The sequence below is a fragment of the Scardinius erythrophthalmus genome (assembly GCF_964197995.2).
Source record: "Scardinius erythrophthalmus genome assembly, chromosome: 10".
NCBI classification, from domain to species: domain Eukaryota; kingdom Metazoa; phylum Chordata; class Actinopteri; order Cypriniformes; family Leuciscidae; genus Scardinius; species Scardinius erythrophthalmus.
The window spans coordinates 38,940,564-38,956,419 of record NC_138230.1 but is presented as its reverse complement, the minus strand read 5'-3'; the positions used below and the strand labels follow the sequence as shown (position 1 = coordinate 38,956,419).

Below are 15,856 nucleotides of genomic sequence, written 5' to 3'. Positions count from 1 at the left end.
CACAAACTTTACAATGATACATGAGATGCTGAAAGGTTATGAATAGCTGATCAGATAAACATCACAGATGGATATATATATATATATATATAAACAATTTTTAAAAAATGAAGAATTGCTTCTATTGTTTTTATATTTTTACAATTCACAAGTCCTGGTTCTAGAAATATTATGGACCAGCAAATGCTGACATTGTGGATTTTTACACAGCTGTCTCTATGCATGCATGTAAAAAGAAGAAAACCAGAAAAAAAAAAAAAAACAGGGGTCTGACTCCATAAATCTGTTGTGGTCTCACTGCTACAGCACGGCAGCAGTCAGAGGTGTCACATTTAGGCAGTAACTCAGGCAGCGGCTGAGATGGGATGGGGCTGTGAATGGCCGCGGTGGCCTTCAGAGTCGTAGCATGCAGCAAATGGGCCTGCAGGGATGGATCATCCAGGCCTGGCACAGCTCTAGAGAGATGCAGGACGGGGCATGGGTGAGGGGACACTGCTCACAACCAGCTTTTGGAGCAGAATGTAGAGCATATGGCCTATTGATGTTAAAACCCAGGGTTAATAACTTCAAATAACCCGAGAACGCTGAAGGCCACATTACTGAAGCCAGGGAAAGACCTGCAGTATACTTGACCTCTGCTCAGTCAAGTCCCATGGACCAATAATTAATGACTAAAGGGTTCATTCAACGCTGTTCATTTTCTTCCTCGTCATCCTTGGCCACTTAGAACATTTGTAATGTTATCCTTTGTTAAAGTCGAGATCTTTTGTTTCTTATTCATATCTTTTATCAGATGTGAAGGCCCATTTACACATCAGAGTATAAAAAAAGGTATTTGTGACTTTACATCTTACAAATGCAACTTATTTTTCATAATTGAGATTTCATGTCTCACAAATGCAATTTTATGTTATACAAATGCAAATTTATATGTAACAAACGCTCAAATTTAATTCAAAATTTCAATTTTATATCTCCTAATTTTGACTATATCTTAATGCAACTTCATATAATTTTGACTTTAAATCATACAAATGTGACTCCTACTCACTATAGCTTATATCTAACACACAGCTTAACTGCAGCATTATATCGCATTATTGCAACTTCATATCTCACAGTTGTGACTATATCTTGCAAATGCAACAATTTTTCCGAATTGCAACTTTACATCTCACAAATTCAATTTTATATCCTGCAATTGCTAGTTTATGTCATTCAAATGTGACTTTTCACTAATGTAAATGTAACAACTCTAAATTGCACTTTTATCTCATAATTGCGACGTCATATCTCACAATTGGCATTTTATATCTCATAATTGCAACTTTATATTTTGCAAATGCAACACCATATATGAAAATTGCGACTTCATATCTTGCAAATTCGACTTTACATCTCACAAATGCAGCTTTATATCTAACAAACATGACAACTCACAATTACTATTATATATCTCATAATTGCGACTTCATATCTCACAGTTGACTTTAGCTATTGCAAAGTGACTTTAAATCTCTACATCTAACATTTGCAACTTAACTCATAATTTTAACTTTATATCTCATAATTGCAGTTTTATATTGAAAATCTTGCAAATGTGACTTAACTCATACTTTTATGTCTCATAATTGCGGTTTTATATAGTGCAAATGCAACTATATCTCACAAATGCAACTTTATATATATAAAAAATGCGACACAATCACAAAATTGGAATTGTTATACCTTACAATAGCAACTCTGTATTTTATAAATGCGATTCAATTCCATCATAATTGCAGAACTGTATCTTGCAAATGCAACTTTATAGCTCCCAATTGCAATGTTATATATTTGTTGTGACTTATCTTGCAAATGCAACTTCATATCATACAATTGCAACTTATATATCATAACTGCAACTCTCACAATATGACTTTATATCTCAGAATGTGACTTTATATCGTAATGCAACTTTACATTTTAAACGTTATCTTACAATTACAGGCTTTCAAGGTCGGGTTATCCCAACACAACGATACACGCAGTATCTAAAGCCTTAAGTTTGGATGAAGTGTTGGTGCATACAGAGAGGTTAACTTACAAGAGTGTTATGCTCAAATCTGTCAGAGGGGACACCTGCTCACAATACACACTCTCCCTTCCTCCTAATCAGAGGTCAAGTGGGTTTAATTTAACACAGCCTACCTTTGGTCCTCTCTCGCTCTCATTCACATTCACTCAAACCATGTAATCTACCGCAGAGAACAGCAGATTATAGGGTAGAGGCTTCCATTTCCGAACGGTTCAGTGGAAGAAAAGCGAGGGATAAAGACAGATAAAGAAAAGGAGGAAGAGGAAGATTGAGCCAGCTGAGTGACGCTGGCACTACGCTGCTGTGGCATGGCTCAGCTGGCATGGCTGAATGCCTGATTGTGTGGGCAGATGTTTCAGAGAGAAGGGAGCAGACCCCATAGGGGCTGTGGTGACACAATAGGAAGGCTTTCAATTAGGCCAAACTCAAGCGCTCGTACGCCAGGTGCCGGCGGCCAGGTGTTATCTTACGCCACGAACCGTCGCTCGTGCCTTCGTATGCATTACGAACATACATATCCATCCCGAAAGCTGCAGCACTGATTTAAAGGGTGAGTGTGTCTGTTTGGGAGAGAGAGAGAGAGAGAGAGAGAGAGAGAGACTTTTGATGTGGAGATAAGTTGGTGCAGGCTGGTGGTGGCTGCCAGCATGGCTCATATGAGTGCTGGAGCGGGCGGACCCCGAAGGCTCTGACAGAGACAAATGCGGGATCAGAGCACCGGTCGCAGGATGCAGCTGGCGCGCATCAAGTGCTTCCGCATGGCAATTAAACTGACGGCTGGACTCGGAGAAACGGCCAGACTGATACTCGCACACAAAGTCCACTGCATCTGCATCTCAGAGAACTTCAGAATGACGCACACATTCGGGAGGGTTAATGACTCTGATTATGGTGAATTACGAACTCGACTCTTTAAACAATCACAAATGTCTTACTGCGGCAGACGGATTTTTGATTTTTTTTTTCTATTTCAATATGCTCTCAAGTTTTTTCATTTCATCTGCAGAGCCTTTTGATGGAGTTTCAGCAACTTTCATGAGAAAAACACAAGCGTTTGGGTCTCTGACATTTTTCTTAAAGGGACAGTTCACCACCTAATATGCTTACTTCCATATATTACGGTGGCCGAGAGAGCTCAACGCGCTGCAACTGAAGAAAACACATGCAAATAGAGAAATTAAGAAAACATCTTCATCAGTTTTACAACACACGTGTGCTCCAAATACTCACAACACAACCAAATACAGAAACGCGCTGCAGATAGAACAGAACACAACGGAAATGTTTCCAATAAGTGACGAACCTGTTCTAAACAATATATAGAACATACTTTTTCTCTTTTTTTTTTTTTTTTTTTTTTTTTACCGTTGTGTAGTTATTTCCATAACAAATGTAGTACCTATCATACAGTATGCATTTTTGGTAACACTTTATTTTACAGTGTCCTTGTTACATATGTTACATGTACTTACATTAGTATTAACAGTTAATCATGCATAATTACATGCAACTAACCCTCAATCAAACCCTAATCCTGTCCTAACCCTATAGAAAGTACATGCACTTAATTTATATTACTACTTAAATATATAATTAAACTGTATGACACCGTAAAATAAAGTGTAACCGCATTTTTGGACGCAGCTTTTGTATTCACCTTCACGTTGTCCCAACCTGTTTTGACTTTTTTTCTTCTGAAGAACAGAAAAGAACTACCGAGCACCTATGAGATGGGAGAAAAAAAAATCATATTTCAATGCTTTCGTATGAAAGTATTGCGTTCACCTTAGAAACTTTGCATTCTCTCGCAAAATATTGGTAACAATTTACAATAAGGTTCATCAGTTAATGTATTGACTAACATGAAATAACCATGAGCAATCCATTTGTTACTGCATTTGTTAATCTTTGTTTTTTTTTTTTTTTTTAAATACAGCTGTTCATTGTTAGTTCACAGTGCATTAAAGGGTTAGTTCACCCAAAAATGAAAATTATGTCATTAATGACTCACCCTCATGTCGTTCCAAGCCCGTAAGACCTCCGTTCATCTTTGGAACACAGTTTAAGATATTTTTGATTTAGTCCGAGAGCTTTCTGTTCCTCCATTGAAAGTCAGGAGGAACACAGACGCGCTACGCAAAAACACTACGTGAACTCACTTGAGGCCCAGAGAGAAGGAAATGAATAGTGGAATAAAGTCGTTATTTTTGTTTACTTTTTGCGCACAAAAAGTATTCTCGTCGCTTGATAAACTTAAGATTGAGCCACTGATGTCACATGGACTACTTTGAGGATGTCTGTATTGCCTTTCTGGACATGGACAGGATGCCGTCCATTGACTTTCAATGGAGGAACAGAAAGCTCTCGGACTAAATCTAAATTATCTTAAACTGTGTTCCGAAGATGAACGGAGGTCTTACGGGCTTGGAACGACATGAGGGTGAGTCATTAATGACATAATTTTCATTTTTGGGTGAACTAACCCTTTAACTAACGTTAACAAGATTTTAATAGAGTATTATTAAATGTTGACATTAACATTAACAAAGATTAATAAATGCTGTATAAATACAGTTCATTATTAGTTCATGTTAACTAATGTAGGTAACTAATGTTAACTAACGAACCTTATTGTAAAGTGTTGGCAAATATTTTTTCTTCATAAAACTTGCCCCAAGAAAGTTTGATTCGCAAAAGTATTGAAAGACAATTTTTCTTTCCATCTCATATTATTTCCATCACAAAAGTTGTGCAAGTAAACACTCTGTTCAATGAAAGGTAATGGGGTCCAAATAACATTAGGTCCTCCTGCACTGAGCTGCATTGTATAGACAATATTGAGAGATTCTTCAAAATATAAGTCATAAAAGTTTGTATGATGTGAGGTTGAGGAAACAAACTTTGTTTTTTTTTGGGTGATCTGTCTCTTTAAGCTTTAACCCCAGGATTTGAACATTTGGCACAGAGATCACAGCATCCTCAAATCAATCACAAGCTGTAGTTTTAGGACTCCCTAAAGTGCAATTTAATGGTATAATGGAGTCAGAGCTTGATTTATCTGCTCAATATGATCAAAGTTCCTCAATGTTGGACCAAAAGCCAACTTACTTCCTTCTCTTTGGAGTTGATATTCCAGGAATCCTTTCGTGTACGCGATGTCGGTTCTGCTTAATCAAATTTGGGCTCCATCTTGATAACTCAGAGGTTGGGACAAAGTCATCGGATTGAAGTAGCCTTGCGCATGGGACTTAATTGATTAGGTCAGTCTGTAAGGCTTCCTTCTCTTAGCTGTGGAATTCAATTGGAATGAGGGCCAAGAGACATGATTGTGATAATTACTGATTGGGTAATGAGGACTGAAGACTCCCAGAGGCCTCAAGCCATGATTATAATCATAGGAGCATTGTGACCCTGTTGATTAAAGCCAGATATGACTTTAACAAGCTGAGGGCGGCGGGATGACTCTACTATTAAAACAAAAGAACATCTTACACTGTAGGCACTGTCACTTAATGTCCAACTCTATATGGGACGACCTCCAACAGTAAGGTCTTCTGTATCGATCCTCTGATTTGTGTTTGTGATCAGTGTGGGGAAACATCGTGCCTTTAAGAAAACATTTATGCGTATTTTAATTCATAGTTAGATTAGATCAGTTCTGAAGTACTTTAATTTATACTAAACATTTCTGGTTAAATCAAATCTGCTCGTCAGACTTTGCAACTATTCAGACACTGTGTTGTAGCGACATCTAGTGGTGTAAATCAACAAGGATCAAAACAATATGTAATTGCAGCAGGTTTGAAGTGAATGAATAGGCTACATTTAATGGTAACACTTTACAGAAAGGTCTCATTTTTTAGCAGTAGTTAATGCATTAACTAACACGACAATTAATATATTCTTACAGCATTTAGTAACCATTGTTAATGTTAGTTCACAGTGCATGAACTATGTAAATGCATCCTGTATACATTATGTAGAAGTATTGTTCATTGTTAGCGCATGTAAAAGCTTATTGAAAAGTGTTGCCCATTTAATGATAATTATGCTCTCATAGATATGAAATCCCCTTGATACCAACAATACTTTTTTTACAGTGTTGTTACAGTAAATTATCAGATTACCTCTCGCATGCAGCTAACATCTACTCACCTGAACTCAATCCTCCACTCATTCATTCTGGCAGATTCATATATGACCGTCAGTTTCACATGTTTTGAGAATGTTAATTCATTTGGATCTCATTGGATTTATATTTTGAAGTTTAGTGTCACTAGCACGTTTGATGACACAGTGAAGTTATACTGAATGCTGATTGGCTCGAGTTGCTCTCACTGATACTTACTGGTTATATATGCGGAAACAGGCAAATATAACGACGTTGTGTCATTTGAATATTCATTTTGATTGGTGTATGATGAGCAACAGGGATTCATATTTATATAATAAAAAAAACACATTTATTGGATCAAAAATACAGTAGAAACAGCAATACTGTGAAATGATATTACAATTTTAAGTAACTGCTTTCTATTGAAATATATTTTAAATGTATTTTCTTCCTAAAATAGAAATATTCCATAACTTTATAGGCCTAAATGTCTTTGCACTTTTGATCTCTCTCTCTCTCTCTCTCTCTCTCTCTCTCTCTCTCTCTCTCTCTCTCTCTATCTCTCTCTCTATTCAGACATTAACAGTAACTGTGGCACTATAGCATGTTGTATATTAGATGATATGGCATTTTCATGTGACATGCCCATAAGTAACCCCTAAAACATTCATGTTGAGTGACTCCATGTACTTTGGGTTTTACCATAAACTTGCTGCAGTTTTTGTGCCAATTTCATTCTTGTCAGTTTTCTCATGTCACACTGAGTGAATGTACCCACTCAAAAACAGTGAGATGATCTTAACAATCTACAGGAAATCAATTACAATAATCAACCTGCATTATCTTCCCGGGCATATTAATGTGCATTTCTCTGATGCCGACAATGCAACAACGGGAGGTTAAATTGAAATTAATACAGAAACAAGTCACATGTACAGCAAAGTTTTTTCTGGTTTATTATCAGCAATTCATCAGACACATATAAACAACCTGTAGGAAAAGAAGAAAGCAATATTTTCACACAGTAACCTGGATCGCCCCATCGAAGATCAGTAACAATAGACTCTCTCTCTTTCTCACACACACACACCCACACACATACTCTCAGACACACTTCGAGAGGTTTGTACTAAACACTTTGTGTAGTAAAAAAAGAAATGAACAAATTTATATATAATTAAGAAATGATTATTAAATAAAAGATCATTCATGTATTTACAAATTAACAAAACAAGTAATATTAACATAGGTAAACATTCCTTTCACCCGTCGTATCTGAAAGCAAATTTAATGATATGCCTTTAGAGATCAATAGCGCCCATAGTTCATTCACTGTAGATATGGTTTTTGAAAAACTGTCTCTAACCTACTTATTTGTGCTTTTCTACCCAATTTGTTCAGATGGTCGGTGACAGTGATGACCATTTCAGTCATATCTGAATCCACATAACATCTAATTCTGTTGGTGTGCGATAACCCCTAGCCTATATGCAGGTTCATGGCATGGTGGCAAATATAACTTGCACCCTTATCAAGTAAAACAAAAAAAAAGGCATTTTTTCTATACTTTTCCTTTGAAAACTGAACATTGCAAAACACTCCTTACACAGCTCTCTGGAATACTGGATTCTGGTCAACCACCACTGCGATGCTGTGTATCAGGCTGGCACTACTGTCCTGTCAAACGCAACTGGCGCCATCTTGCGTCTCATTTAACCAATGTGTTGAAGCTAATATTCATCATGCGACTGCTCTCTATATTGTAGCTGACTTTTTATCTTTTTTTTTTTCTTGGCAGAAGATTTATGATGATACGGAGCCCCTTTAAAGGAATAGTTCACCCAAAAATGAAAATTCTGTCATCATTTACTCTCCCTCAAGTTGTTCCAAACCTGTATGATTTCCTTTCTTCTGCTAAACACAAAAGAAGATATTTTAAAGAAGGTTGGTAATTAAACAGTTGCTGGTCCCCATTGACATCCATAGTATTTATTTTTCCTACAATGGAAGTCAATGGGGTCCATCAGTCGTTTGGTTACCGACTTTCTTCAAAGTATCTTCTTTTGTGTTCAGCAGAAGAAAGAAACGCATACAGGTTTGGAACAACTTGAGGGAGAGTAAATGATGACAGAATTTTCATTTTTTGGGTGAACTATCCCTTTAATGGTGATGGAAAATATATGAGATATGGAAGGAAAACATGCCTTTGCATTCCCCCCAAAAAGTTTGTGTTTTCCTCCCATCTCATATTTTGATGATAAACAGGTAAAATTATAAAATTCCATTTAATTCAATTTAAACTTAAATCCATGTTTGATGTTTATTTGGCAAGTAACTGTGTAATAAGCGGGGAAGTGTACAGTCAACCGGTCATTATCACCAGTATTATTAATATTATAGTATTTATTCATATTTGGTGGTATGACTGTACCGTATCCCTAAAATGCCCGTCTAGTTTGAACTTGCCGCTTGCTAGCGTTTGAAGACCTAATAAAGTATTTAACTTAAGGCAATATAAAAGTCAAAGCAATATATCCGTGCACTTATGTGGCAAGTAGCCGTGTAATAAGCAGGATAATGTACATCCAGCCGTTTGTTATCACAGAATAAACCCCTTCATGCTGACGCAAGACCTGATCACCCTGTCAGGGTTTATTCTGAGATAACAACCGGCTGGATGTACATTATCCCTTACATAATAACCAGCTGTACATCATCCCTTATCTAATGTGCCAGCAGTATTTTTGGATTATTGAGTTTTTTTCAACCTCAAATCAAACTAATATTGTCCAAACTGATCAGAGCATTGGTTTTTCCAAATCTAGCTGATATAAAATTGCATGTCGTTATTGTGTTAGGTAGCCATGGTATGCAAACTGCGAACAGAATAGGTTCACACAGACACAGTAGGATCAGAAAATCATACCGATAAAAGCGCTCGAATTATGAACACGGAGCCCTTGGAATCAGAGAAGACTGAAAGACATGAAAAACTTCACCGACCTGGATCTCTAAGGTGAAAAGAACCGCTGAATCACACACGGGTCAATCAGGCAAAGAAAGCGAACGCATGGCTGGTTGCGACTGTACATACAACAGGACGGGGGTTTGTGGAGTCCACAAAAAATCTTTTCAACTGCCCCGTTATCACAAACAAGAGGAAACCAGTAAACAAGTATAAAGTTCCATTAGAAGGAAAAAGGGCTACTTTTGCTCTCTCTCGCTCTTTTTTTTTGTTGTTGTTGTTGTCTAGCACAAGACTGTACATCATCTTGTTTTGCGAGAGGCAATTTTCTATGGCAATGCTATAAGTTAATGTTCATGCTGCACTAATATAGTGCAAAATGGAGCCTGAATAGAGAAAGGGGGAAAGGCAGGCCAGAGCTTCTATAGGGGGCGCTAGTGAGCTGCAGTCTTTTACCCTTCAGATAACGTTTCAGCGCTCAAAATGCTTCTAAATTGGGTATTTTGGTTCTCCGAACATGACACGTCCCAACAGCCACTGACACATTGCAGGAGCTGACAAGAAGTGCGAGTTTACTAAACAGGAGGCAGGCGTATTTTTGTGCTTCTCAGCAAAAACTTCCCAATTTAATAAGGGTCCTGCAACTTTCCTCCCGAAAGACAAGTCTATGTTACAGAAAGATGTCAATGGCAGAGAGGTGAAGGCAGACTTCCTGAAGAAGATTTTTGAAGAGTTTGTGAAGGCTCTTGTGAAATAAAGTCAAAAAACTCGAACGTAAAAAAAAGGAGGGGGGAGAAACGTTATATAAACATGGATCGAGTCTCTCTCTGAGGTTCCATTAGCGGTCTTATAAAAAGCAGTCGGTGAGCTTGCGCGAGTCTCCTTGTTTGAGGCTTGTACCGATGGCCGACTGCGGAAAGAGGCGAGTATCTGTAGTGCGGAGTGGACGTGGTTAGGCTACATGTCAGCGTCGCCGTCGTAAGCCAGAGTCAGAGGCTTGAGTCTGTTGTTCATCTGTCTTCTCTGGGGCTTCTTTGGCTTTTTGCTGTGGAAAAACAAAATAGCTGTTAATATAAAGCAATATCATTTCTGCTTCACAGATGCAAAAAGATAGCAAGATTGGTTACCTGTACATATTTAATAAACTTTGAAGAGATCTGACCTTCTAGAACATCTTACACTGTATGGTTCTGCTTTAAATCTGTGACCTTTATATCTATTGCATCTGTTTGTTGAAGTGTTTTATCACTTTGCATCACTGAAATGCCTTGCGTTTGTGTTTTTGGGGGTATTCTGTGTTGTTAGATGTCCATGCAATGCTGCTGGTTGCCATGCTTTAGTAAAATCTTTTTTTTTTTTTTAATCATGCAGTAGATGAATTTACTGTAGCTTATACCACTATAGCATTGCACACTGCACCAATGTTATTTTATGATTTATTGAGATAAATGATTTTGTTCATTTCCATTTCTAAGTTTTAGAAATTTTGTTGTGCGTTTTCGTCATTTGTTTGTTTTTCGTCATTTGTTTTTTTAGTTATTTTAGTACATCAGGTTAAACTAAATGAAAATGAGAAATGTTGCATTGGCAACTAGCTATATATATATATATATACACATTTACATATATATACATATAGCTAGTTATATATATATATATAAATATATACACATATATATATATATATGTATGTATAAATGTATATATGTATATATATATATATATATATATATATATATATATAACTAGCAATATGTATATATATATATATATACATATAGCTAGTTTTATATATATATATATATATATATATATATAGCAAGCTAGTTGCCAATGAAACATTTATAAATATTATATTTTTAATGTTTACAAAAAAAACTGTAATATTTTGAAACCTTTTTACAATTTAAAATAATGGTTTTCTATTTATAGATTCTAATACATTTCTATACATTTCTATTTATTCTAATAAATAATTTTTGGGATTCAGGATGAATAAAACGTTAAACAGCATTTATTCAAAATATAAATCTTTACTATCACTTTTGATCAATTTAGCACATCCTTGCTGAATCAAAAGTATTAATTTCTTTCAAAAAAAAAAATAATGTTAGTATATATTGTTATGAAATATTTCTATTTTAAATAAATGCTGTTCTTTTTTTTTATCAAAGGATCCTGAAAAAAAAATATCACAGGTTAGAAAAAAAGTATTAAGCAGCACATCTGTTTTCAATATTGATAATAAATCTGCATATTAGAATAATTTCTGAAGGATCATGTGACACTGAAAACTGAAGTAATGATGCTGAAAATTCAGATTTGCATCACATAAATAACTTATATTTTAAAGTATATTCAAATAGAAACCATTATTTTAAAATTTAATCATATATCACAATATAACTTTTTTCCTGTATTTTTGATCAAATAAATGCAGGCTTGATGAACATAAGAGACTTCTTTTAAAAACATAAAAAATAGTAATGTTTCTAAACTTTTGACTACCTGTTAACTGAAATAATATATTTTATATTATGTAATGAAATTTTTTATATAATAACCCAGCACAGCACATTTAAGTGTGCAATGCATTATTTTGCAGCTTTTAAATATTCAACTACAGATATTTCTGCTAAGACATGAAGAGATGCTTAAAATAGCTTAGCTTTGATTATTAATTATTATTAGTAGTAATTAGCTGCCATGCTAACTTTTACAGGAAGCATATGCTTTAGCGATGGAAGGAACAGGGAAGTAGCCAACAGCACATTCCAGCCCGCTAAACTCTACAAACCAAACTTACCTTAGCGAGTACTATGACACAGAGATAGGGACACATGTCAACACAACATCATCTAAACCTCTGTGTCACCAATTAAGCTTAAACGTCATTAAGAACAACTTTTCTGTAAATAGGTTAAACTATCAACATTAATAGGTGAACTTCAATAAACATATCAGTGTTTTGCATCATTTAATAATAAAAAAATAATGTGTGAGAAAATGATGAGTGTTCAATGATGATGATGATGGTGATGATGATGATGCTGGCTATGTCAGACCTGACCATCAGGGGGCAGTGTGGGCATAAAATCTGGCTAAAATATTAGCCAAATGGCCAAGTTCTTTATATATATATTAGTCATCTTTAGATTTGTATATGGATACACTGCAAAAAATACTATTCTTAATGAGTATTTGTGTCCTATTTTCCCAGTTACAACATCTAAAAATTCTTGCAACAGTGCACTACGGAGTGATTTAACAAATTAAATTAAATATATAATACAATTATTAAACATGCCATGGAATGCTGGAATGTATTTGTTTTATATTTTTCATTTTATTTAAATATTTTTCATTTTTACAGAAAATGCATCTCACGCCTCTTAATTTAAGCTTACATTTCATTTATTGCAACATTCCATGACAAATTTAGTAATCGCATAACATATTTATTTAATTTAGTCTTGTAAATCACACCATACTGATTTTTATAGAGAATGTGTCTTGCATCTTGTCTGCACCAGCAGGTTATTTCCACTTGTTGTAAGTATAAACAACTTAAAAACAATTGTTTCTTCTCAGATTTATATAGTTTTTATTATTATTAATTTATTTTATGTGAAGAAGTGTACTATATATATAAAGCTACATGATTGAACTACATTCTGTTTCTAACGGTTGATCTACCAGCTCACCTCCTTCAAACAGCTCGATATGATTGGTCAGAAAGGCACATGTGACAGTGAGAAGGCATAGGTGATGGACATGATTGGCCACTGGGCAAGGCCATGAGTGATGAGGCTGAGCTGAGAGCTCTAGTGGAACTGAGTCTCAATGTGCTGACAGTCAGGACAGGTATATTCCAGCTCTTGGCCGTTGGGTCCGACCCAAACCACAGAGGAAAGGGAAGGGTCCGGGCTCGGAGGAGAGCGCTGGGCCAGCATGCAAAAACTGATAGATATGAAGGGGTTGGGGAGACAAATGAAGAAGTGAGAAAAATGGAAAAAGAATGACAATTGAAAAAAAGAAGCTTTTTTAAATCAGTATTTTTGTCTCGTTTTCAGTTCAAACATAAGCATATAGTTGACTTATAGAAAATATATTTTGATTTAAGTTTCTTACCCCATGGGTGATGATTTTTCTTGTCTACAGCATACATTCAACAAGATTTAGTGAGGTTTATGCTTACAAAACAGGAATAATAATATTTTATAATATATTCCCTGAAAGTAAAGTTTTATCTAGGATGTTTTAGTGGAAAACAAGACAAAAATATTGATTAGGAAAATGATTTTTGCAGTGCAGGGCAAAGTAACTAAAGATGAACGGAATAAAGCAGATGATTTATGAAAGGAACACAATGTCTAGCTTGTTGTTATATCGAATGTTCTTACCAGGCTAAATAAGTCATGGAGACAATGAACACCAGCAGTACAAAAGCTCCAGCTGCCACACCATACACCCAGGTCTTCAGTTTGCCATCTGTGCAGATACACACACACATATCAACACATCAACACAATGATACAGCTGCATCTCTGCTGCTTATAACCAAGACAACAGACAAAACTAGTCAGAGCCATTTTATTCTACATGCTGGGAACACCCCTTCCTTTTTTGGACCTTCAGATGTTATTGTGGCCTCAAAAATTATTTGGACACTTAAGATTCACTTAAAGAGGACATATTATGCCCTTTTTTGCAGCGGTTTTCATGTTCAAAATTTTTTTACATTGTTGCATCACCTCTTTTCTCAGTCTGTCAGTAACGCTCTGTTTAGTTCCTGTCTCTATGAAGCCCCTCCTTCCGAAAAGCACAATGTGTTCTGATTGGTCAGCTGGACCAGTGTGTTGTGATTGGTCAACAGCTTCGAGCGTGTTTTGGGAATGTCACGCCTCTTAACATAACTGCCAGTTTCAACACGCTACTAACGCAACTCAAACAATTATCTAAAATGAGGAATATTGTGATGTGTATGTTCTCGGAAGAAAACTCAAGACTACAATAGAGGCGTTTCAGGGAGTTCAGACACAGTGACTGATATAGAGAAGAATTCCCTTTGGAGTGACTTTATGCTTTGTAACTTTGCAAACCTTTTACATGCTCAAACAGCAACATTACGCACTAAAGAAAGATGAAAATGTAAAAAAGAATAATAGATCCCTTAATAAAATCTGAATTTCATTGCATAGACGCTAAAATACCAAACCAAGTGGCATATGCAAACAAATCATGGATCATTTTTCAATGAACCTTATAGGGTAACTAAACCCTAAACCAACTTTTTTTAGTTAATGATCTTTAAGAATGGGGCTTTATAAGTGCTGTTCATTGATTTGAGTAACTTTTTTGGCATTTGGGTATAAAGTGTTTTAATTTTACAATATATGGTGTAAAAACGTCTGAGTGCTGCCCTCTTAAGGTTGAACAGTGGCTACTGCAGTTGAATTTTCCTATTGGATGTTTGCGGTGGCAGGTGACGTAAGCAGGTTCCAGCTCACCAAGGCTAAGTTAGTTAATCCTCTGGGGTCGACAAACGCGTCGGCGCATTTTGCTGGATTTTTCCACATAGCGGCAAAATATGAATATGTCTATAGAGAGCGCGCGCTATTGACATCAACTCGATAAAACTCATCAGATGCATGTACTTTACGTCTTGCGACCCTGTGAGCAAACTCTCCATTTTAGAGAGTCTGACAGCAGGTCTCAGGTGCACGCCCCCCCCCCCCCCCCCCCGCTCACGGTTGTTCCCCTCTATCTACGCTGGGGTCTGCCCACTTTTCTAGCATTTTTCAAATATTGCCAGTGGGTGGAGTCAGGCTCTGGCCAGGGGTTTAGTTACCCTTTAAATCCATGGGCCAAAAGGTGTAGTTCGTATGAATATATTCCTTTAAATTTTAAGACAAGAAAGTGAAACACTTTTTAATCCCTTTAAAAAAAATGTGCTTACAAATGATGTGCTATTGTATGTGCTGCAAAGGCAATTGTGATGTCCAAATACTTTTTGTGGTCACTGTATATGTTTTTAAAATGAATTTAGCAAAGCAAACAGCCTTGCTACACACATACAGGGTTAAAGGATTACAGATAGTTAGCAGTAGTTAGTGTGAAAATATGAGTCTTTGCACCCATTCAGAGCTTTGTTCTCCACAAACTCACCAGGTCCGAAGGGCTGCAGGAACCAGGTGCGTCCTGCGCGACCGGGCAGGTTGGCGGTGGGCTGAGTGGGGCTGAGCGCTCTGATCGTCTTCACGTCAGTTTTACTGTCTCCTGCGGTGGGGATCTCAAGCACTGGTATGACCGTACACTGGTCCAACACTCCATCAGACGTCATCACCTCAGTGTAACCCTCCTCACAGCCACAGACACCGGCCTGCAGGGGGAGACATCGCACCAGTTACACACGTGGATCTGTTTACATCAGACAAGCTGCATGCACTATAAAACTATGGAAAACAAACATTGGACAATATTTTTATCCAGCAAAGATGCATTAAATTGATCAAACGTGACAGTGAACACATTTATAATGTAATAAAAAAAAAAATACTGTTCTTTTGAATGTTCTATTCATCCAAGAATACTGAAAAAAATCAAGGTTTCCACAAAAATATTAAGCAGCACAACTGATTTCAAAACTCAAGTGTTTCTTGAGCACCAAAATCATCATATTCAAATGATTTCTGAAGGA

General features: G+C 36.4%; 1 protein-coding gene across 1 annotated transcript in view; it reads right to left on the bottom strand.

Annotated features, from left to right (window-relative positions):
• Positions 1 to 9,438: 9,438 nt before the first annotated feature.
• The window catches only part of thsd7aa (thrombospondin, type I, domain containing 7Aa), a 133,639-nt gene continuing 127,221 nt past the window's right edge, over positions 9,439 to 15,856 (bottom strand). Inside the window, exons 25-27 of the mRNA XM_081376742.1 lie at positions 15,325 to 15,538; positions 13,560 to 13,647; positions 9,439 to 10,201 (exon numbers count right to left, since the gene is read on the bottom strand). Of these exons, the coding sequence (XP_081232868.1) occupies positions 10,114 to 10,201; positions 13,560 to 13,647; positions 15,325 to 15,538 (390 nt within the window). The 3' untranslated portion in view covers positions 9,439 to 10,113. The remainder of the gene's footprint in view (positions 10,202 to 13,559; positions 13,648 to 15,324; positions 15,539 to 15,856) is intronic.